At 37.1% G+C, this 25,000-nt stretch overlaps 1 protein-coding gene across 8 annotated transcripts in view; it reads left to right on the forward strand.

Moving 5' to 3' along the window:
* FOXP2 (forkhead box P2) overlaps positions 1 to 25,000 on the forward strand; it is a gene marked incomplete at both ends in the record, with an annotated part of 196,228 nt that overhangs the window by 167,454 nt on the left and 3,774 nt on the right. For all 8 annotated transcript variants that reach the window (XM_082311270.1, XM_082311271.1, XM_082311272.1 and 5 more), the window contains one exon: positions 1 to 152. This exon is cut by the window's left edge and continues 12 nt beyond it. In XM_082311270.1, the coding sequence (XP_082167396.1) occupies positions 1 to 152 (152 nt within the window). The remainder of the gene's footprint in view (positions 153 to 25,000) is intronic.

Consider the following 25,000-nt stretch of genomic DNA (forward strand, 5'->3'; position numbering starts at 1 on the left):
GAGAGTAGTTTACCATTGCTCAGTAACCCGGGATTGATAAATAACGCATCCAGTGGCTTACTGCAGGCAGTCCATGAAGATCTCAATGGTTCGCTGGATCACATTGACAGTAATGGAAACAGCAGTCCGGGCTGCTCTCCTCAGCCTCACATGTAAGTGCAGTTAGCATCCTTTCAAGAAGAAATGCCATAGTCTAAGACACAATATTACTCAAAAGTGCTTTGAAACATGGTAAGTGAAACATCTGGAACTATATGTTTGAAACTAAACATTTACATTAAAACATATAAATAGGTGAGTCTTCATTTACTTTGTAGTAAGATTGGTCGAAGCTTTTGGGGGTTTTTTTTTGGTTGTGGGTTTTTTGTTGTTGTTGGGTTTTTTTGTTTTTTTGTTTTTTTTTTGAACGTCTTCAACTTGCTTGCAAGCATTGAGTGTAACGGGAGGCTGATCTCTGTGGTCATTTTCACAGCCTGGTTTGTAAGGTATAGTCAGAATGTTCATGTTCGAATTAGTTGTAATTTTAACTACGAGTCTCTAAACCATTTATGAACTGTAGTGGAGATATTGCCCATTTATATAAACCGTAAAATGCAAAGTTTAACTGTTGCCCACAGTTTACATAGAAGCCAGTAAAGTGTAACTTTTTGCCTGTCGTATAAATCAGTGTAATTACATATTCAAGTTTAATTACTGGTGCGTCTGTATTGGCAAGGTTTATATGTTATATTTTATGCAAGACTACGATTCCTATTAATATTTAGCAGCTAACTATATCATTAATTACTCTAAAATCTTTCCCCTACCATCTTTTTAATGGAGCTGAGAGAGCGGAAGTATTAAAAATTGATGTATTGTGGATTTCAGAAATGTGTCTGAAGCTTTAGAAATGCCTGGCCTTAATCAGTGGTGTCAAATGTGGCAGTTTCTTGTTTACTAAATAGTAAAACATGTATCTTGGAGGTATTGTTTCCCAGGTTATTTATATAATAATTAGCAGTGTGATATCTAAGTAGACTTAAATCTAAGTTTACTGTAGGATGATTTTTAATGTATACACAATAATGGTCTCTCTTTTTCTGTGTTTCAAATAGCTGATCTGATTTGCCTTTTTTCATTCCATTTTCTCTGTCACATTTTTAATGTTCATTTTAATTTCTAGAGCGGGATATTTAGCAGTAACCATAATTGAGACCAAACTCCCTTTTTAGTTATGCTCTGGTGTGCGGAGAATCCATTTTGATCTGACCTTTTTTAGGGGAGATATTTTACCAAGTTTTTCTTCTTTTGTTTGGCATGTTAATATATCTATGATCACATAGAAATGCTTATTGTCATGCATTTAATTGTTTTATTGCACATTTATTCTACTTGCCTTTGAAAATAATACACTGTGAACATTCATGTATTTTATCAGGTTCCAAACCATTACTTTTTCAAAATGGAAAAATTTGTCTTTTGGAAGTGTCTTTAGATGTATTAAATAATACAAAAGAAGTAATAAAACTTGAAGTAGAAAGAACATGAATATATGCTCTTGAGAGTAACACTATTCTAAAACAAGTAAAGTGAGCAATCAGACAAAAGTTTTTATATCCCATGCTTTATGCTATCAACCATGCAGTGGGTAGCTTGAGGCCTTTTACTTTTAGCAGTTCTCCTGAGTATGCTAATGCTCTCTTCCTGTATAAAATGCCAAGACAATAAAACTTTAAAGAGCAAACAAGAGTTAGATCATGTGTGTTAAAAACAGCTACTTTACAGAAAAGAATGACACTTGCTATTAAAATTGTTTTGTAAGTGTTTGGCAGATCTGTTTACATATCCTGTGTACTGTCTGCCATTCTGCTGGATAAACTGAGAGATCTGTGCATATGATTATGTAGATACGGCTACATTTATGGCTGTGTTTATAGCTAAAATACAGCATATTGTAGCAATTCTTGCCTATAAAAAAGGCAAATAACTTGAGTTACACCTAACTCAACATTCAGCCTTCCTCTCTCATTTCTATGATACGTCGTTTGTCAAAACTTGCAGTTTTGGGACTTGCCATGGTGACTCTTTCAAAACATAGGACTACGTGTTGCTCGGTTCTTGATAGATTGAAGCAACAGAATGTAAATGCACTGAGATACCACTGGAGAAAGAGGTTATGCTCATTCATCCCTTGCACCAAATTTAGTGCAAGATTACTGAGCTTCTGGGAGACCAGGAACTGTCAACCAAAAGATACAGGCTATGACTAGATACTTGCTCGCTTGTGAAATTTTTGCTTTTTCCTTGCCGAGGGAGCCAAGAATATGACAAAGGGAATGAATGCAATATGCAAGGAAAAGTCAAGGAAGGGAGAGGCTTGTGCAGAGGACCAAGGAAGAAGAGAGGCCTCTTCCTTGCCTCCGTGACCATGTTGACCGGGGCCCCTCGTTTTTGTTAAAAAGAGCATTACTTAAGAAAATGAGAAAAGAACATAGGGAAAGCGTGACAGAAGTAAAAGTAGTAAGGAATATGGCAAACAATGAAGAGAAATGTTAACTTTTACATTACCCACACAGATTGTATACTCCCAGGGTTTTTTAATGAAAAACAGTTAATGCACTAGAAAAAAATGTATTTTACTGCCACAAGCATCCACTGACTTGTAGCTTCCTGAGAAGGTTCACCCAGCAAGTCTGGGTGTTTTTGCCCTAGAGAAGTGTTTGAGGGGGGGAATGTCATAATTACTGCACTCACCTATGAAGTAGGTGGCTTCATTCATCTCCAAGTAGATTAAACATCCATCTCCCGATTCCCAGGAAAGTGTACTAGCCGTGACACCAGGAATATGCTGAGCAATTACGTTGCCTACCATCTTGAAGCTGGCACGCAGCCAGCAGCAATGGAGCATGGTATTAGGGAAAGAGGCAAGAGGTTGCGTGCAATTTAGAGATCAGAGAATTCAGTTGGGAAGCGACAGATTTTGGATTCTAGACAAGCTTCCAGGGAGAGACATTTGTTTGGTATTAGAGCATCAGCAGGAAATGCGAAAAGAGTCCCAGTGACAGTGTCAAAGCCAAGCATCTCAGGCATTTGGTTGTTAGAATTGTACTGTATATCATCTTACCAGATAAATATATGATAGTGGAACTTTCTTATTTTGGAATTTTCATATTAATTTTTTTAACATAAATTTATCCTATTATAAATATAATGAAAATTGTGTGTGTGTACAGTAGTCAGTATTTCTGTGTTTTTAGCATGAGAACATTATCAGAGAAACATTACTGTTATTGTAATACCTTAGCTGCTCAGTGTCAGAAAGTAGGGAAATTATTCCAGTCTTTGGATTTGAACCTGGCACTTACATCTGGTTTTCAAAACAGAATAGTAAGAGCCGTTAGAGTCATTGACTTATCCATCTGTGGACAAGTATCTAACATAAGCAGGTGAATCAGCTTACTTAGAAAACAGTCTCTGTTCATTTACTAGAGAAAGACGGTAGGTATAGAACTTCAAGTAAATGTATAACATTTAAATGCTTGTTAAGTGCAGTGAGTCCCAGCCAGTGTGTTTAGGGCAGTGGCTCTTGCCTTGGGTAATGATATATAATCTGCTCCATTTCTTACACTTCTTGAACAGTTAAAAATACTGCGGTAAGTTTTATGTGATCAGTATAACCATGGCCTGGTAGTTGGGATATCTCCTGTATTAATAATTATATAAAGCATCTGAAATTTTATGCTGCCTGACTCCCAGTTTCCGTTCCCAGTCTGATGAAAGGTGGTAATTCCATGATCCGGTATGTAGCGTATCACTAGTGGCATCTCAGAGTCTAGGTTTCCTTTCTGTGCTTTAGCAGCATTAAATCCAAGTTCTGTCTTTCATTGGTCTTCAAATCTGATTCCTGGTAGCTTGACGTGGGCACTGAGTGCTCCCTTGACATAAATCTTCACTGAGAAAATATATTCCTTATTGTGGGCATATATGTTCAGTTCAAAATTCCAATTTCCTCTAATATCAGTTGTGAATAATCAATGTCAGGCAGTTATCTTTTCATTTAAATCAATACTTAATACTCTGTTTCTTCCTTTATTTTTTGAACGTGGACTACTTCTCCAAAATTACTGTGGGTCTTAGCTGATAAGCAACAGGTTTCAAAGTGACAAACACAACAGAAGGTATTTTATATACAAAAATTGATTATTTATGTAGAACTAGGCACTGCTAGTCTTGCGTAACAATTGTACATGGATTTAGTTAGCAGCTCCACAGTACACACCTTTGTGGTATAAATGCAGACTTCTGAAGTAAAAAAAGAAACTACAAGCATCCAAATAAGTGCAATTAAAGCTGCGTGGTTGTGGGAAACTTTGGAAAAACTTTTATTGTCCCTGAAGAAACAACAACGTTGGACAAAACATGAAATGATACTTAGAGACAATAATGACAGTTCATGCATTAGTGATACCACAACTTTTTAACCTGCTTGTCATACCTAGTATACTGCTGAAGAGTTCTGGAGGAATCAAACTCTTAAGAATATAATAGAGTCAGGAAAAATAATAGCACAAAGTTGATTTCGTTATGATCCTGATCTTCACTTAAGAATCTAAATTTATTGGCTCTGAAGGAACTGAAAGTCAGTTCTCACTCTCAGGGATGGAATATCAGGGACGGAAATCGAGTTCAACCATTTTTCTGGTGTTTGTCTGTGCATTTGTACTAGATGGATCACACTTAAGTGATCATTGCAACTGGCACAGACCAGGGTGTTTCAGCACCAGAACGCTTAGTGCATCTCTTGTCCAAATGTTCATATTTTGGCAAATGCATCATGCAAAGTGCCATTTTACTTCATTGTATAAACTTGGGGGGAAAAGGTAAAATTTTAATCTGCAAAGCTGTTCATAGCAGTTGAGGAAACAAAAAGAAATCGGTCATCAGAAAACTCAGAAAATTGTAGACTGAGGAAATGTAGTCTCACCATAGGAAACAACATGGTGGTTATGCCGTTCTGTTAAAACTCACTGCAGCTCATTAAATAAGGAGTGGGAGGAGTTAGCAAAGGAGATGGGAAAAGGAAATATCCTACTGGTGAGGTTTTGTGGAAGGGGACTGTCATCATGGTTTTCTCCCCGCTCACACTGTAGGAAAGTGTAGATTGAGGACAATGCAACTAATCTCTTATGTTCTCAACTGATTTATGAAAGTAATCTAGTTCCTAACAGCAAATCCAGAATCCTGGAGATAATGGATGACATACTAATTTCTAGAATTTTAATTGTTGATTGCTTTTTAAAATTACAGTGAAAACCAAAAATAATTTTTTAAGAGTCACTTCTTAAAAAAAAGCGAATTCACATATCCTCGTCTCGTGTATGACTCTTTGTGTTCAGCTATTGTAGTGCTGTACTCTATTTGTAAGACAGGAATTGTTTGAAATCAAATGTCAAGGCACACACATATCCCATGATCTTTAAAGCTGTTTCTAGAAAACGCTGTGCTAGGTTGTTGTGAGAAAGAATTGCTTTTGTCCAAATGAACAAGAGTAAGAGTCAATCTGAGATGAATTAGAAAAATGAGTTTATCCAGTGTAGTCCTTCGTCTTCAATTCTGTCTGTGAAAAGGTGAGTTCCAACCATCTGTGGTTTCAGTCACCTTTTCCTTTGTATTCTGCTGTTGTTCCCAACCCTACTCCTTTACCTTTCCCCCTCTTGCCCTGTCTGGATCATTTTTCTCTGCAGTTCTATCTGCATAATTGTCAAACTTAGTTTTTTTTTTTTTTTTCCCCCCAAACTTTTTTATCTTTAAATTTTATTCCCAGAGGCAAATATGATTATTCTGCTCTAAGATCATTTACTTTTGAGGTGCTTCAGTTTGAAAGCATTCCATTGTCAGGTCATTCCCATATCTGATTATTCCAGTCCCCCACTGTTAAGCTTTCACACCACTTACAGTAGGTTACCTATCATTCCTGTTTTAATCCCTTTCATTCCCTTGTTTCTTTAACTTCATAATGTTCCAATCCCCTGTCTTTCCTTCTTTCCTTTTTTTTTTTTTTTTTTTTTTTTTTTCCCCCTACCATTGCATTGTCCCATTTCATGATCTCTTTGCATTTACCATGGTGGCTTGTTCTGTTCTAGGAGACTGCTATGATCCAAGTCTCTTGTTCATTGTATAAGACTTGACATAGTGTATAAGAAAATAAACTCTCGAAATACATCAATTAACAAGGATGTAACAAGCATTATTAAATAGGTGAGAAGCATATAATTGAGCGGATGGATGTGGTAGCAATTGCACTATTCCTGGGTATCCTTGTTCATCAAAAATGTTTCACCTAATCACATGATATTTTAATGCCTGTATAATTTAATTTCACACATTTTTATTCATAAATCTAACTTAAGGAAGATAATGGGCAAAGAGACTTTGTGACAAAAATTGATTTTTATTTTTATATGAAAAGAGGAGCAGCTAGGAAACATAGGATCTTAAAGGTTATAGCTTTTGTTTGAGTATATTCCCATTGAAAGAAGCTCTATTGTGACAATACACAGTGAAATAATTTTGGCTTTGCCTAGCACTGCAAAGCATCTGAAAGTAACAGGCAAGTCCAGCAATCCAACACTTTATCATACTATTTTCTTACCATTTACATTTTTTTTCCTTTCCTGATTGTATGGATTATGTGACAGTAAATTCTTTTGAGTTGTGACTGTGTCTCCCTACTTCCGTACAGAGCCACTCATGTGTGGGCACTAATGGAAAAATAAGCAATGATGTTTTGATTAATTATATTTTTCAGCCGTTCCCATTGACATAACTTTTCACTTGAATATTTTCCTAAATGTTTATATTGTCCTTTTTTTTTTTTTTTTTATTTTGCATTACTTTACTTTTCAGTCCATTTGTCCTCTACATTTTGCTTCTGTTCATCAATTTTCTTATCTTTCAAGACTGATGTTCCAGTCCTTTATCATTTCCTCTTTAGCTTCTTAAATGTTACATGTCTTACTTTGGATCAGAAGTTGCTATTTCTTCTTTACATTATTCCAGCCCCAATTGTTGCACTTCTACAGTACATTCCCAATGGTCTTGACAAAAAGATCACTCTAGAGATACAGTGCCTTCAGCTGAAAAGTGTCAGATCCCCATAGCATGGCTTGTACAAGTTGGTAGGCTCCTGTGGGGTTTCACGGAATCTTTTTGGAAGCTGTCTTGCTGAAAACTTTGTGGTACTGCTGTCATGAATTCTCAATTTATGCTTTTCACATAACAGGTCTGTATAAGCAAAGGCAGCATCTTAAATATTGTTACAGATGTTAAAAATGTTTGAAGTTGTGCAACTAAATCTCTCTGCAGTGTGGTTGTGTAACTCTTAAATTTAGTTCATAGGAGATTATTGTCTTTGTACGACACAAAAGCTAAGCTCATAGTGCCATTTGCAGTGTATGTCTAAAACTGCACGTACAGTTACAAATTTTATCCAGTTTTGGTGATTGCATTTGGATTTTGAGTGACTGTAATGTTATAAGCCAAAATTTTTGAAATTGAACTCTTTAGATATTTTTTGTAAAGACACGTGTCCACAAGGTGCCTTTACATTTACGCATCATGTAAACAGGTAAATAAAAACATACAATTATATCCAATTGGTAATGTTTATACCAGTAATTTAAATTATGATCCATAAATCCAGGCGAAGATGCATTGAAAAATATAGAACGTTATGCTGAGGAAGTGTTATTATTGGACTATGATTTAGTCTTTAGAATTTGTGGAAAACTCTAGGCACTTTATACATTTTAAAAGACTAAAACTTTCAATGCACTTTTTTTCAAAAGAATTTATAGAAAGACTTTATCACAGTGTGAAAACCCACGTGTAGGTCACATTAAAGTAATCAAACCTCAAGATGACTAAAGATGTGATTATACCTGGTAAAGTCCATATACAAAAGCAGTGTTCACAGTCTTCTGGCAAAGTGCAGTTGGGAAAATGTGGTCTTGGCATCTAACAGGAGTCTATGATTTAGAACAGTGCTGGGAGTGCATATGTGTAGTACAGACCCTGATATAGTCTCTGTTAGGGTTACAACTGCAGATATTCCGGTGGTTTTCTCCAATTGAACAACAACATTAAATGTATATCTTTAAATTAGGCTGAACAAATCCAGTAGTCTTCCTTCTTTACTGTTGTGGTTTAACCTGGCAGGCAGCTAACCACCACACAGCCATTGGCTCACTGCAAATCACTGTTCATCCCGCAGTGGGATGGGGGAGAGAATCGGCGAAAAAAAAGTGAGATTCGTGGGTTGAGATAAAGACAGTTTAATAGGACAGAAAAGGAAAGGAAAAGAATAATAATGATAAAAAAATATACAAAATAAGCGATTCACAATGCAGTTGCTCACCACCTGCCGACCAATGCCCAGCCAGTCCCCGAGCAGCAGTCCCCGGCCAGCTTTCCCCCAGTTTATATCCTGAGCATGACGCCATACGGTATGGAACAGCCCTGTGGCCAGTCTGGGTCAGCTGTCCTGGCTGTGCCCCCTCCCAGCTTCTTGTGCATCTCCAGCATTCTCAGTCGGTAGAGCATGAGAAGCTGAAAAGTCCTTGATTTAGTGTCAGCACTACTTAGCAATAACTAAACCATCAGTGTGTTATCAACATTATTCTCATCCTAAATCCAAACCACAGCACTATACCAGCTACTAGGAAGAAAATTAACTCCATCCCAGCCGAAACCAGGACATTTACCTAGACTTACCAAGTTCATTTGTTCCACTGTACCCATTAATAGAGGTTTAATGATGTTGCAGAGCCTTTGTATGATCATGGCCTCTCACTAACCCTTTTCAAAGACTTCCATAAGCTTCTGATTGAGATGGGTAAGGGGAAATGTTTCTTTGATGCAGTATTATGCTGTGATAGTAGTACTCTGGGTAATTAGGGACTTCCCACAACTTGATTTTTATTTTTCTTTATGTTTCCCCTCCTTTTCCTCGTTCCTTGCAAATTTGGAATTATCAGACATCACAGCTGAAAAATGTTCTCTGAGCTTTTATCTGCTCTTGCTCTAAGAACAGAGGAAATGAGTCATGTTGTGTGCAACCGTGTCATACAATTCCTCTCCTAAAATGATTATAGTCCCATCTCAAATTTGAAAGTTGTTGTGGAACTTCATTCCTTTGATTATAAGCCACATTCCAATTTCCAGACTAAATATATTCCAATTTATTTTCGCTGATATATGTTCTAGCTTACACAGTCTTTCTTACTCTTCCTCTTTGTTTCTCAAATGTGTTCTAGAGAGCACGCTGCAAACTTTGAATCTTCATTTTGCTAGTCCAAACAGGCTCTTTCTGATACAGCAGACTGTCCATTCTCATCATTCTAGTAGCCATTCCATAAAACTACTCAGTTTGGATTTATTTTCATGTGCAGGTGTTAACAGTTTTTTTGAAGCATTCCAGACATAGTCGTATATAATGTGTTTCTTCTTTCTGTCAGTTCTTATGGGGAAAAAACTATATTTTAGCTAAATTCAGCTAAACTGTTGTGGTTTATTTTTGTAGTATGGTATTAAAGGATGGGCTGGAGGCCCTGTTGTGATAACTGCTGTACAAAGGCAAAACAAAAAGGATTTTCAAATCCCTGCCCCAAACTCCTGCAGTCTTTAGGTAGTAATTGAATTGTTTAATTTTTGAAAACATCTTCAGATGTAGTTTGAATGGAAGCTGTATATTACTTACACTACTGTCCCCAAGTAGAATAGCATCAGGCTTTGTTTAGAGAAGTGTTTGACACAATGCCAGTTAGCATTAGACTGCACTATAGGTACATTAAACAGAAAGGTAAGCCATGACTGGTAGCAGTGAAATACCTTGAGATGAGCACTCATCAAGTAGTGTTCTGTTACTATGCATGCCCTTTCATTCATAGCATCATGCAAGAAATAGTTACACTTTTGTATCAATCTGGAGTTACTGGAATTACAATTTAAAACATACTTTTTTGTTTTATTTTGGAGCTAGATATTTACAGATGTAGTAATGAACAATGTATTGCACTGCATATATTTCATTTGTCTGGAATATACTGCCCTGTGAAGCAGAAGACTGTGTTAAGCATACACCAAAGTATGCGGTTAAGAGGCAGGATATGTTAACCTAGACTCTGGGATATCTCGGGTATCTCCTAATCTGCTCAGTCTGCAGGCAGACTATATTTGTGTTTTCTTGCAGAGGCCATACAGATATAACAGTCTTCAGACATGTTGCCCTTCACATCCAAATCTTAAATCTGCAATAGCAGAAAAATGGGAGGCATGATTAGTATTCACATGTTGTTACAATTTGGTGAAATGTTCTGAGAAAAGTTAGAATAAGTTTGAAGTGTTACATGTAAGAACAATCATTGGTGTAAATATGAGGTGGTGATGACTGGATACACAGTCATTCTTAAGACTCTAGAAATTGTAGCAGGTCACCAACTGAATGTGCACTGATAAAGGTATGTGGTTGTGGAAGCATACTTAACAGGAATGTTGTACACAAAAGTAAGCTATGTCCTCCACCCAGTTCTTCTGATTGGCCTTTTCTGAAAACTGAGAAAGGACTAAAAAGAATAGGTTTGTTGAGAAGAGAGAAAATGAGTGGGGAAATGATGAGAGTCTTCAGAATGCTGTGTAGAGAAGATGGGAATGAGCTTGTCCTTCTTGATTGGGAGCGGGACAAGAAATAATTGCTTAGTATTTCAGCAAGAAGAGTTAGGGTAGACACCAGAAAAAATAAAACCTTTCTGACTGTAGGATAATTAAGTGCTGATACGTGTACCAGCACAGAGAGACTGTGGAATCGCTCATACTGGAGACTTCTAAGAGCAAATTAGAAGTGGTCAGAAGTGGTTTAGGTATAAATGGAGGTAGGGGAAGGGGTTGAAGACACTATATGATCTCTTGAGGTCCCTTCCAACCCTATTTTCTGCGATTCTTATGATAAATCTGGAAAAAATAAGGTTTTTTCATGCATGCCATGCCTCACTAGAGGCTAGCTGAGATTGTCCAAGTCCATTTACTTTGTAATATGGAACAGCTGTCATAGTTAAATATCTTTAAGCATTCTTATTTTTAAGATTGAATGAACCTTGGCCTTACAGAAAAATATATAGTGAGCGTAAGATTCAGCTAATGTGAGGAATGTCAGCGAGGGCAGTGCCAACAGTCCTACACAGGTCAGTTTGACCCATTTGTCCCTGCCGAGTTTGCTGTGTGGTTCTACTTGTTAAATGCTACCATCAACTATTTGGAAAAAAATGTATTGGAAGGGCATATTGAAAAAACATTCTCCATCACTTCAAGTCCTAGTTCTTAAACATTTTAAAAATAAAATAAAAGAATAATGCTCCAAGAAACTTAGCATATGAAAAGGAAATATTTTGGTAGTATCCTGCTGAAAATTTTGAAACATACCCATCAAGCGTACCTATCAATCAACATTTTCAGTGAAGACTGTTCCAGAAAAAGAAAAATCTACCATGCCCAAATGTAAGTGTAACGCTATTTAGTCCCTTGCTGCTGCGTTAGAACAAAATGGTTAGGTGCCACTGTGGAAAAGTGTTGATGATTCACTTACAAAATCTCACAAAAGTGTGCTGGAAGTCTTAGTAAAAGGATAATATTTTCAGCCTTTTGGTCCCACACTATCTATCTGATCAGCTGTATGTTTTCCAAGATAGCAGACTTATACTGATGTAAAAATTTTTAACAGAAATAGAAAAACAATTTTATATAGCCTGTATTTATAGCAAGATGTATAAAAAACATGCACAGTACAGTCCAAATTCTCCCTCAGCTTTTCCTGGATCATTGAATAGCTTTCTAGATTTTGTACAGAGAACATTTACCTGCTCTAACCCATAAATAACACTGAGATATTTAGTTGTTGCTGCTAAGTTTCTGTGTAACGGGTACAATTTTTAAAACTTCCCAACCATTAGATACTACAGAGCGTGCCAGATCTGTAGCCTCTTTTCTTAAACTTTGTTGTTTTCAGGCTTGCTCTTTTTCAATGGTTCTTCAACAACCCCCAAAATATTCAGACACTCAAATCTCTAGTACTTCGTCATTTTCCTTTGAGTTTTTACCTTAAAAACTTCTGTGCTCTTTCTCCCTAATCTGTTTCTTTGTTTAGCATGTCAACTTTTGATGTTTGAACTAGATGCAGTTGATGGTTTGAAAGACTTTAGAGGCCTGTGCCCTAAGCTAATTCCTAGTCAAGTTTCTACTTTTTTGTGGTTCTATCATAGAGAAAATACATTTATTTAGACACCAAAGGGAGCAAGCCAATGTCAAGGATGGGAATTTTAGTAAGAGTCACTAGAATCAGAAAATCTGTGTTAATGTCATCTTCTTAATCAGAACTTGATTCCTAAAAATTCCTGTAAAAAGGGCTAATTGTGCATGAGTTTTGAGCCTCATTTGATGTTTAAAGAAAATATATTGTTAATATGTCAGTTTTCTGGAAAGATCCTTTTTTTTATCTACAGTTCAAAGATTTCATCCAATTATTTTTATAGTAAGTATTATTAACATTCATAGCTGATAATATATCAATGCAGATAGGGTATCCCTATTTATTGTCTTGGCATTTTCTTGCTAAGTTTAAAAACAAAACAAAACAAACTAACATGAAGACCTAGTCAATTTAATTATCAGTTTCATAATCTAAGAAAAAAAATCTGTATGTTTTTATTACCAATTTTTAATCAAATTTTTTTTCTTTTTTTGCTAAAAGGAAAGGAAATTGTTATGTGGGTATCAACAGATACGTCAATTTATTCTCTAGAAATTTCTCTGTACAAAGCTCATTTCTTTGTACAAAGCTAAAAGGAAGAGGAGAACATATTTGGTTGGGGTTTTTTAATTATTATTTTCAACATTTTTTTGACTCAGACTCATTACTATAAAGCTGAAATTCTTCAAAAACTTGTTTTGCGTGTTTTCCTTTCCATTCTGATTTGCCACCAATGTCCATTTTCAAACTTTGCTTAGAATAGAAGCTGTAAGTTTTAGCTGTCCCTAATTTAATGTGAACCAGTTTGTATTTTCATGTGCTTGGGCAGGGCCAAACTGATGGGGCAAGAAGCACCAAACACTGTCTCCAGCCACTTTAGGAACAAATGCATTGGTGCATTTTGTAGCTAAGCAGCACAAAATCATCCCTGAGTTGGGAAATGCCTATAATATAGATAGGAAAAAGGAGGGGTTTGCTTCTAATCTCCATGAATTAATGGCTGGCTGGCTCTTGTGCTGTGAGGGTCAATACCTGTTAAAACATTTTCCTTTAGAGTAATGGCAGGCAGCATCTCAGAATTATTGAATACTTACATATTTTAATCCTATTAAAAATATTTCATAAATTTAAAAAAAACACAGCTCATTAGCTGTGTAACTTACTGAGGATTTTTAAAACTTTTCTTTAGCAGTAGCTCCGTGCATTTGTATCATTAGAAGAAATTAGTAGTGTTAAAATGATCATAAATATGCCATATTAAATTGGGTGACCCTTAAGTACGGGTAAGGTGAAGTGTGAACGTTTGCTTTTTTTTTTGTGTATTTTCCTTATTTCCATATTTCTAGTATATCATTTTTACTCTTGTCTCCAAGCCACTACTCCTCTTGTGTTGACTTCAGTGGCAGCTAAATTAAATCAATTCAAAGTACTCCTATCATTTTTAATGTTTCCTCCTACAGATGTGTACCATGCCATAGGTCACTTCTGTTGTTCTTTTCTGAATTCTGCAATACTATTTTTGAGATGAGTGAGTAATAGCTAAAAGGTAATCAAGTACATTGAACATACTAGTTGAAGTGAGGGCCTACTATAAATACATAAACATGTTTTATATTATTGTCACTGTCATTATTCTCTCCTAATTAGTCTAACATGCTGGTTTTTTGACTTCTTAAAGAAGAGGCGCCATTGAAGGATTCATAATAACATATATTTCCCAAGTGGTTACAGTAGATAGATGTATATGGGTAGTTTATTTTCTTTCTTTTATTTGTCAACAGTAAATTGATCTGCCATGGATCATCAGCTTTGTTATTTTTTTCCAAAGTTAACTTTACATATGACCAGTCTAAATATATTGTGTTGTTACGTCTGTTTATATCTTCTTCTGGGGCATTCATAATTATATTCAAAATAGAAATCAAATGTAGGATCTTAGAGAATTCTCACTTTTAACCTGCCTCCATGTTGTGAAATAATCTTCTGTTCTTCCTTCATCTAACTAGTTTTATTACTGGCGAATCTTTAAATCTAATTTAAGTATGAGTTAGATTTTTGAAGTTTCTCACAGGAATTTGCAAATTAAAATACATCCATCAGATCTCCTTGTTTACTGTTGTATTACTCTTAGAAGCCTCATAGGGCAAGTAAAATTAGTGGTCTTATATATACTTGTTATTCCACCTCATTTGTCTGGTAGAAAAATACGTGGTTCACTATGTGTATCACCTTTGGTTATTCCCTCTTTTCCCCAAGTGTTCTGTCAGATGCATTGTGTATTTCACTTACAGTTTCTGCTGTGAATAAACTTCACAAGTGAAATCTTGGCCCTAATCAAGTCAAGGGGAATTTTGCCATTGATTTAAATGAGATCTGGATTTCATCCCAGGAAACCGTTTGTCTTCATGGCTTTGGCTTTCCCTCATTTCTTATTCTGCCTTCAGTCACTCCTAATCACTCATAATCTCCATCTGATATTTCTTGTGACTGCTTACAGCCCCATTTCTCAATTTTAGTTCATTAGAATCTTTTTTTTCCAAATAAGACAAGGAGTTCTCCCAGATCTGAGATCTTTTTATTAGATCTTTGAAAAGTTGTGCAGTCTTAGTAGTCTATAACATTAGCAAAACTGCTAATGTTGAAATCCGGAACCTTTTTATCTGTGCAAATGCAAGCAAGAAAACATTTGTGAGTTGTGGCAGGACTAGTTGGGAATGCCCTGTTAACCAATAAGTTTCTAAGTGATTTTGTTAAAAGGTTTGGTGGGGGTGGTCAGTTAATAAAAGTGTAATGTCTTAATATTTTCTGCTATCTATATTCCCCTAAAATCCAAAAGATACAGATAAAATCACCTGTTCTTCTGGGATTTTTGGCATTAAACTGCCTTCTTAATCCTTTGTACCTCCTTTTCAGACACCCTCTATTGCTTGTGGCATATTCTTCTCTTTAAAATAGTACAACGTGTTCACTTAGTTCAAATTTTCAGATAACAATGAGTATCTTCCTGCTGTCCCCCTCTCCTCTGATAGTAGAGATACATATGCACTCAGGGTAGCTTTCCTCTGCCATGTTCATGCTAGATCTTCACATCCAGTTAATAATTTTTCTTGCCTTTTACTCTGGTGTTCCATTTGCAATACCTGAGTATTCTCTGATTTCTCCTGGGACATGAGAATATCCTGGGACCTATCCTATTGAACATCTTTATTGATGTCCTGTAGGATGGACCTCTTTCTCATGAGGTTTGCAGATGACATCAAGCTGGGGGGAACAGTCAATATACATAAGGGTAGGAGAGCCATTCAGAGGACCTCTATGGGCTGAAGGACTGGGCCAAGAGGAACTTTATGAAATGCCATGCCCTGCACTGAGGAAGGAAGATCCCCTTGCAATGATGCACACTAGGATGGCCTGGTTGGGGAGCTGCTTTGCTGAGAAGGCCCTGGGGGTATCAGCAGAGCAAGCTGAGCATGAACCAGTGGTGTGCCCTGGCAGCTGAGAAGGTCAACAGTGTCCTGGGCTGTATTAAGCGCAGCAGAGGGACAAGAGACTGAGGGAAATGATTATCCCCCCTTTCTCAGCACTCATTAGACCACACCTGGAATACTGTGTCCAGTTTTGGCACCTCAAATATGAAAAATACAGCAGTAAACTGGATTGAGTTCAGCAGAAGGCTACCAAGATGATCGGAAGCAGAAGCAATTGCCCTGTGAGGAGAAGCTGAGGGAGCTGAGCTTGATCAGCCTGGAGAAGAGGGGGACCTGACCCTCAGTACCTACAGGGAGATTAGCAAGAAGATGGGGCCAGGCTCTTCACTGTGGTGGCAGACTGAGAGACAGTGAGCATAAGTTAAAATGAGAGATTCAGACCAGGTATAAAGAGAACTGTTTCCTCATGAGGACAGTCAGGCAGTGAGTGGGGCAGTTGCCAAGGAAGTTGTATAGTCTACATCCTTGGTGATTTTCAAGACCTAACTGGGTAAAAGCCTGAGCAACCTGGTCTGACCTTGTAGCTGTGCCTTCTTTGGGCAGGAGGTTGACCTAGGAATCTCCTGAGGCCCCTTTGACCTGAATTATCCTGTGATCCTACAGTATGTTTCCATAAAGGCAAAACAATGAGAGAGTGAGCAGAAGCAAGCAAGCTTTTTAGCAACCAAGCTCAAGGAGAAAAGATGCTCTGGATTTTGTTTTACAGATACCAGTGAGGTCATATCAGGTGCTCACTGCAGGGATGGATCTTACAAATAGCAACAACTGAGTTTACATCTTTTTCAGGTATCACAAAAGAAAAGCTGTGTTTGCAAGACCAGTTTTGTGCAGTTGGTAATGATGGGGTTTGTGATTAATTTATTTTTTTCCCAGAGGGACTCATCTACCTTTTATCTTAAAATAACTGAAGGGAAGGCATGAAGAACACTAGCTTCTCTTACAGTGACTGATAAAATTATATCAACACCTATTATAAATAGGAAAGCAAGTCTCTAGTCTTGGAGGCTGTAAAAGCAATAACAGACTTACACAAACTCATTCTTACTTGTTCCTACACCTTACTTGATGCGCCAGAGGCACTTTGTGACCATTGATCATTAATTCCATCTTATGCCATCTCCTCTAGTGATGAACTAAAGAAGACAAACCTTAGTGGCCTAATTAATTATTCCAGTGCACTCTCATCTCCTGTCAGAGTCTGCAGCAGTGCCTGCCAGCTAGGGGTGTTGCTTCTTCTTTCCGTCACCAAGTCAGTGCAACTCCCAGCTCCACCACGGTAGACTTGAAATCCTTACTGATGGATGGGATGATAGATATGAAAAAAAGTATATTTTGAAGGTATTTTTTGTGCTTCAGTGTTGCATTTGACAGAAGAAAAGGTTGCTACTTCCCTTTTTTTCTCAACATGGCTCTTGGAGAACCCAGGGTGGAAGGGTGTAATTTGAAACTGGCAGGTTGACAAAGCACATCCAGAAGCACCCCCATTGAGGAGCAATGCTTCTATAGGCATCACATTTCCAGTCTTCTTCCACCAGGATGTTGTAGCTTCACTCCCTCCTTAGTGAAATGAGATAGCGCACCCTCAGCTGCCTGACAAGGATATGTGACAATAGGACCTTCCTTTCTTGCTTGAAGCTAAAGATTTGCATATAGGCATTATTTTATCTAGAATAATAGCATTTCTTCAGCATTTCAGTATATGTGAGAAATACATGGGGGAAGTGATTCCTGATGTTCAAGGAAAAATAATAATGGATTCTGTGACAGTTGTAGCATTACTGAATTTGTATTTAATTACTCATCTAATACGCTTTCTTCCCTTTCTCAATATTTGGATTAGTATCTCCCTAAATGGCTGTACATATTCACGTCAATAAACAGTTCACTTCTACTTAAGAAAAATAATAAACTTTTTATAATAGCGTGAAATTGTAAAGAGACAAAGTAATAGAATTAGATATATTGAAAATACTGTAGGATTTGAGGATTTGTCTCCTTTTGCTTACCAAGGCATAAATATAAAAATTCTAGATCTGAAACAGTGGGTTGGAAAGAAGAGCTTTTCATTTTAAACTGCTATAGAATATGCTACAGACCTAGAGCTGTACTGGGAAGATGAGATACAGCTCTTCCTGAGGAAATACTAGTCCAGATCTGCTACAAAAAAAAAAAGGGGGGGGGGGGGGATGGGGACAAAAAAAACCCAAGCAAACAGGTCAGTTACTACATCTGTAATATAGTGATTATCATTTTACCAAATAATACTTGGTGAAAAATTTTTTTGTAGAAAAGTCTAACAAAAGTCACAGCTTTAAAAATACTAGGTCAGACAGAAATAAAAGTTGTAAATAATATGTTTCAACAGGTTAAACTAGGAAAATATTTTATATAATGTTAGATGTTAACACAGAAAAGTCTTTAGAAAGTCAAGATGCTTCCGATAAAAATAAAGATTAAAAATGTTCTTCAAATACTAAAATATAGAAGTGTACAGAAAGAATTAGTTTGGCCACAGTATTCTTTGTGCTTTAGTAGCTTACCTTGTTGACTTGGACACAAAAATTTTCAGACTTCCACAGTTTGAAGAATTCTGTAGCTGTGGATCTTTTTAATATCTTCTCCCAAAGTATACACAGAACACTTTGTGTAGCTGAATCAAAATTGCACTTGTAGTTTAGGATGCCTACAGCATGAAAGAATTGAGGGCAATGTGGGTAATAAGTAAAAACGTAAACAAAAATTGCAGGTGTCTAACATAAAAAGTCGCACTGGAAATGTGGAGTTCTCTAAAAAATATGGTGTAACACAAATATAACGTCTTCTGTTTTGTTCTTTTTATATACTGAAGCATAGTCAATGTAAGAGAAGTAAAGATAGTGGAGAAATAATACAGTTGGAAAAATATCTCCAGACTAACCAGTTGATTGGTTTTGAAGATGTAATGTTTGTGGGCTGTCTACAGAATTGTGAGGAAGAATGGGTCAAACTGTACCTCATTTGCTTTGGGAAACGGTTAAAGTTGTTTGGGAGCAACATAATTTTTTTTTTTTTTTTTTTTTGTAACTTTTAGAAATCTTTTACTTTAACAGGCAATGAAAATCTTAAAAGAAATAATCAACATAGGTTGTCATACCACATATGGCTTAGAAATTGTTCAGTCCCAAAGATTCCCTTGGGAAAACTTTCTTCAGCTGAGTTCCAGCAAATTCATCATCTTTATATACTTCTACATGAAGTCACTAGGAAAGCTAGTGAGTCAATAGTATCAAAATTAAAGTCTCATGGAAAATAAGCCTGGGAGGGACTTCAAGACATGACCTAATTTATTGCCCTTTGTGCCACTGAATACCAAAGAAAGAAACTCCTTAGTGTTACTAGGCGCCTAAGTCACCATAGCAATACAAAATACTTTCAGCTACAGCCCAGGAAAAAAAAAAAAAATCACCCTTTCATGATTTTAGACTGATTATTGCAATCCCTATGTGGACTAAAAATGCACTGAAAGATCTTAAAAAATGACATGACTTGCTGCAGACCATACGCTTGGCTACAGAGCTGACAGTAAGCACATTGACCTAGGCAGCTTTTCTCTCCCAACATCTACCACCTCTTTGATGCAAAGCCAAGAGCAAAGTCTTTTCCGTGCCAGTCACTACATTGACTTAACTGTCTGAGAGGCTGCATCTCTCTCGATCATGACGTCCCACAGCACTTTCCCTTAAATGATTTTAGCAGAACATTAAAGATTTTGGGTGGATATTGGCAACAATGTTTAGAGGACCCAGACCTAAACTGTGGAATTTGCTCTGCTGGGAATCCTGGAAGGGTTGTGGCACTTCCCTGGCGGCTTTCAGAATTAAACACCGAAACCCTTGCATTTTCATTTTTTTTTAAACTTTTTTTTTTACATATACAAATGAGAAAAGAACCAATTAATTTTTCCTTTCCGTAGAATTGGATGAAAGAAATACAGGGAAACTTACGTTGTTAAATCTTCATTTTGGAAGAAGGGAAGTGCTCAGGGTCTCTGTAGTAACTCAGTGCTGATGGATATAAAAGGCATTGTCTGACTTCATTTTTTTTTTTTTCTACTCAAAGCCTGGAATGAGCACTATTTCTACTAAACAAATCCAAACCTTGTTTATTGCAATTATTTATATTTTGTTGTTCTGTGTTCTCACTGCTGTTTTGCTGGCTTCAGTATCCCCTTACATTAAAGCTGATGTGACATGAAACCTCTGTAGAAAACATGCTATCCATAATTGAGAATATCGTATCAAGTATCTTCTTGTTGACACTGGCTCAACTCAATTTAATTAAGAAATCATGTACTCGGTTATAGGATCTGGTTGTTTTCTTGTCAGCAACAGCATACGTTCTAATGTTTAAAAGTTGAATGTAACACTTGTTTTGTTGCTGTTGCCTAGATTTTAGCAGGATTTTAGTAGCTATTACACTAAACAAGTTTTCCCAAGGCAGGATCAGGCTAATCTTGTGCAAAACTCAAAAAGACAAGTTTGCCTTGTGTCAGACGAGTTATTGTAGGCTTTGGGAATTTGGCTTCATCTCTAAATATTTGGAAGTTACTTTGTACATTCCTTCCTAGTATATATTTATCCCTCAGCTGCCTGTCCTGTTATCTTTCTTTTTCCTTTGAAGCCTCAAACCTCTTCTCCAGCAGCCTACAGTCTTCATGAGGCCTCCATAACTGTCCAGCAACTGTTACCTGTCTCCTGGCACCTAGCAGTCATTCCAGTTAAATGTTATAAATGATGATGTCTTTAAGGATATAGTATACATCTGAGAACGTGAAGTTATAGTTTGCCAGTTGCAGGAGCGAGAGAAAAATCTCCAGGTAAAGCTGTAAAGCATATGGTAGAGTGAACGTTTGAGGCAGCCACGGAGACAGAGGAACTTCATGTTCTGTTCTCTATGAGCAAGGAAGAAGTAATGTATTGAGATGAGCAGGCAGCTCTGCAAGTTATTAGAATCCTTCTTTTATATTACAGAGGTCTCTCACAGAGAGTTTCATTTTGAAAGTGCTGGGGTAGAAGGAAAAATTTCTTTTATAACAATAGATCCACCAATTGTAAAGAAGGTGACCCATGGAAATGAGTATGTTCATTTGTTTATATCTTTACCAAAAAGTTCTTTGAAATAATTTAGCATTGCCATATTTTATTTTTGCTGATGCTGCAGGCATCATCTCACCTTCTGTTTGTTACACTGCATTGTTAGTCCTGAGCTCAGGTAGAGGTGTAGTTTGCCAGCACTTGTTCAATAGGAGACAGCCATTTTGATGAGGACATTTGGACATGATGTAGTAATAATACCTGCTAAGAGATGACTTCATCATCCCTTTATTCTACCAAAGAGTTAGCAGCAACTGAACTCACTCCTCACACATGTGTGTCTAACTTCTTCATAAAGGCCCCCAAGGATGGGGACTCCAGTGCTCCCCGAGCAACCTGATCCAGTGCTTCACTGTCTGTAGTAATTTTTAACTCCAGCATCTGACCTGTTGCTCTTTCTATAACTTAAGACATCCTTCTTTCAGCCTTGCTTCATATAACAGTTTTTTTCTAAACCTCTAACTGGATTTTCTCAAGTCGCCACACATTTGAAATCTCATTATCTTCACCAAAATGCTTGCATTACCTCCCATTTTGTTGATGTCTGTGAAGTTAATAACCATGCTCTCTCTTCTATCTGCTGTGTCATTAATAAAAAGTACTGACTAGTTCTGAACCCAGGGTTGGTCCATCAAGGAACCATACTAATCTTTGTCAAAATACAGATTCCAATTATGTAGTAGATAAGTAAGTTCTGATCAGAAGTCAGAAATCACTAAGCTATGACCTGTTGTTAGGATTTATTCGAGTAGCATGGTTATTAATAAAAGGACATGGCATATATAAATATTTCTTCAGAATTTATGTTTAAATACTCAGCACTTCACATGGGAATTTGTCCTTAGTATACTGCTCCCATTATGTAACAAAATGGTGGTGTAGAATTTTGGAAACAAATACATTTAAACATATCTATCTATTGAAACACACACACCTACATATTTTCATGAGTTACATACAAATACCAATCTCAATATTTTGTTTTCTATGTACAATAAATATCTTGGGATATATCATACTATACTGAAAGTCTTCAAGATGGGAATATATTGAGCAATTTAAAAGATGGGTGTTCAAATCTTGTTTTGGTTATGGAAAAGAAAGAAAAGGGTTTTGGTTTTCATATATGTTTTGTATAGTTGCTTCCTCCTCAGAACATACATAAAATACTATAAACGTAAGATCCTTTAAGTCTCTAGCCAACATGCCTCAACTTTGCCTTTCAGCCTTTGATTTTGAAAAACGAACTCCAGCGTTGAGAGAAATGTTAGTTTCAAGAGCCTATGTGTTATTCCTTGTGCTTACACTTCCAGAAAGAGGTGTTTGTATGGCCGTGTTTTCTACGAGCTTAAGCTGCTGGCAGAAAAGCCTATGAAATTTATTTTTGTGTGGACAACTGAACTCCTTGTTTTTGATCTTGATTTACTGTTAATCTGGAAGAAAGTATAGTTGACAAAAATGAAATTTTTCTATCCTGATTAGTCTTCTAGACTATTAATTCTTCCACAGATCAGTCATCAAAATAATCTTTGAACTGTCCTTGCAAAACAAGAGGTCCTCAGTACTAAAAAATTACAGCACAAGAGGAACTAGTATCTTAATGTGTAGTGCATTTTTAATGGATATTTCTTGTTATCCTCCCTGTTTGTACAGTGGTTGCACTCCAACCACTGAAATGTAATAAAGCAAACCTGGACACCACCCTTAAAGGAACTGAACTCATTTGGTAAAAAATAAAAGTTCTGTAGTCAGAATTCTTTAAGTATGGAAAGGAAAGCATAGCAATGAATCATAGAATGGTTTGGGTTGGAAGGGATGTTTAAAGATCATCTAGTCCAGCCCCCCTGCCTTGGACAGGGATATCCTTCATTAGATCAGGTTGCTGAAAGCCCCAGACAACCTGACTTGGAACACTTCCAATGATGGAGCATCCACAACTTCTCTGGGCAACCTGTTCTAGTGTCTCACCACCCTCATTTTAAAACATGACCTACCCTCCTCAAGTTTAAAAATGTTGCCCCTTGCTCTGTCACTACAGGCCTTGGTAAAAAGTCTCCATCTTTCTTATAAGCCCCCTTTAAGTATTGAAAGGCTGCAATAAGGCCTCCCCTTGTCTTCTCCAGACTGAACAACCCCCACTCTCTCAGCCTTTCTTCGTAGAAGGGGTGTTCCAGCCCTCTGACTATTTTTGTGGCCCTTCTCTGGACCTGCTCTAACAGGTCCTTGTCTGTCTTATACGGGGGACCCCAGAGCTGGATGCAGTACTCCAGGTAGTATCTCATGAGAGCGGAGTAGAGGGGCAGAATCACCTCCCTCAACCTGCTGGCCACGCTTCTTTTGATGCAGCCCAGGATACGGTTGGCTTTCTGGGTGGTAAGTGCATGTTGCTGGCTCATGTCCAATTTTTCATCCACCAGTACCCCCAGGTCCTTCTCCACAGGGCTGCTCTCAATCCCTTCATCCCCCAGTCTGTATTGATATTGGGGACTGCCCTGACCCAGGTGCAGGACCTCATGCTTGGCCTTATTGAACTTCATGAGGTTCACGTGGGCCCACTCCTCAAGCCTGTCAAGGTCCCCGTGGATGGCCTCCCTTCCCTCCCGTGAATCAGCTGGACCGCTCAGCTTGGTGTCATCTGCAAACTTGCTGAGGGTGCACTCAATCCCACTGGCTATGCTAATAGTATATTGCTATACTATTTTAAATAGTATTGGTCCGAATACGGACCCTTGAGGGACACGACAGATGCAGGAGTATGCTAGGTATACCAGTGCACAAAATGCAATTTCTTGGGAGCAACATAGGGGATAGAATATTGTAATAACAGTGTTGCAGCATCTGGAAGCGATGAATATGGCATCATATCATGATCAAAAACATTGAAGGCTTCCATTAAAAACTCAGTCACTTACCATTCTGAAGAAAATATATGAAATTTGAAGCTTAAATGGAGTTCAGAAGTTCTCCTTAACACTTACAAATGTTTGAAAAAAGATACTGAGTAAAAAACCCAACCTTATCAAAGGTCCCTTAAATCTCAAGGCACACAATTACTTGTATTGCCTTAAGAAGGGATGAATGGGTTTTCTCCCCCTTTCAGAAAACGCTGTTCAAATGTTTTTCAGTGATAAAAGTAATTTCTAAATGACCCCACATTCCCTTGCAACATATCTCCCAAACAAATAAGAACAAATATAGTTAAATTTAGATGGAGACTGAAGCACCTTGTTGCCTGTGGGTCCTAATAGTTGTAGTCAAATTCAGTAAACTCTATGCTGAGGTAGATACTGCATGACCTCAGTTCACCCTGGAGTGTTCCAAACCTCAGGTGTGTGCTAGAAACATTGCAACAGTGAGACATAAGAGATTAGGCTCAATTTCCATTTTTAATCTTTACGGCAGGGTTAACTTTGTAAGGAGAATCAAGCAGTATGTCTTGTTCTTTATTATTGTATCAGTTGCTGTGTAGTGGCAGGTTGGATGCTAACCCAGATAGTAATCCAGTAATCCTTGGATAGTATTTATTTTATATTCTAGCTATAAGGAAGTCATGTGCTGTAGCTGACTGCTAAATATTTGTTTAGTATATTTTGTATACTCTATTTGTGAGGCAGTACCTATATACAGTGAGACTAGTCATGGTTTCACCTTAATTCATTTTGCAAATTAAGAGTTTTACTGCATTTATATCTATTTCAACCAAACAAAGAGTTGGCTTTCATATTTTTATTTGTTTTTGTAAATTCAATTAATATTTTTTTCAATTTATTCTTCTAGCAGTGAAAATTAAAGCTATTCTGCTTTAATTCAAGGGAAATTGTAGGTATTTATGCTAGGAATAGTTAGAAAAATGACATGGGAATAAAGGTTCTAATAAGGTATTGAATAAAATAGTTCTGTTTTAACAAGAATTTAGAGAGAGTTGATCCTTACTGTGCCTGCCTAGGTAAAAATCAAATGCTCTTAGCACATCCTGTAGATATCAAATTCAGAATTGAATCCAGGTGGATTCATTCCTTTTTTCCTTGTTAACCCATGCATCTGTGAATGTGTATACGCAGATGTTCTTATAAAATTGACAAAGTACATATTAAAACTTCAGA

This window comes from Platalea leucorodia (assembly GCF_965183815.1).
Source record: "Platalea leucorodia genome assembly, chromosome: 4".
NCBI classification, from domain to species: domain Eukaryota; kingdom Metazoa; phylum Chordata; class Aves; order Pelecaniformes; family Threskiornithidae; genus Platalea; species Platalea leucorodia.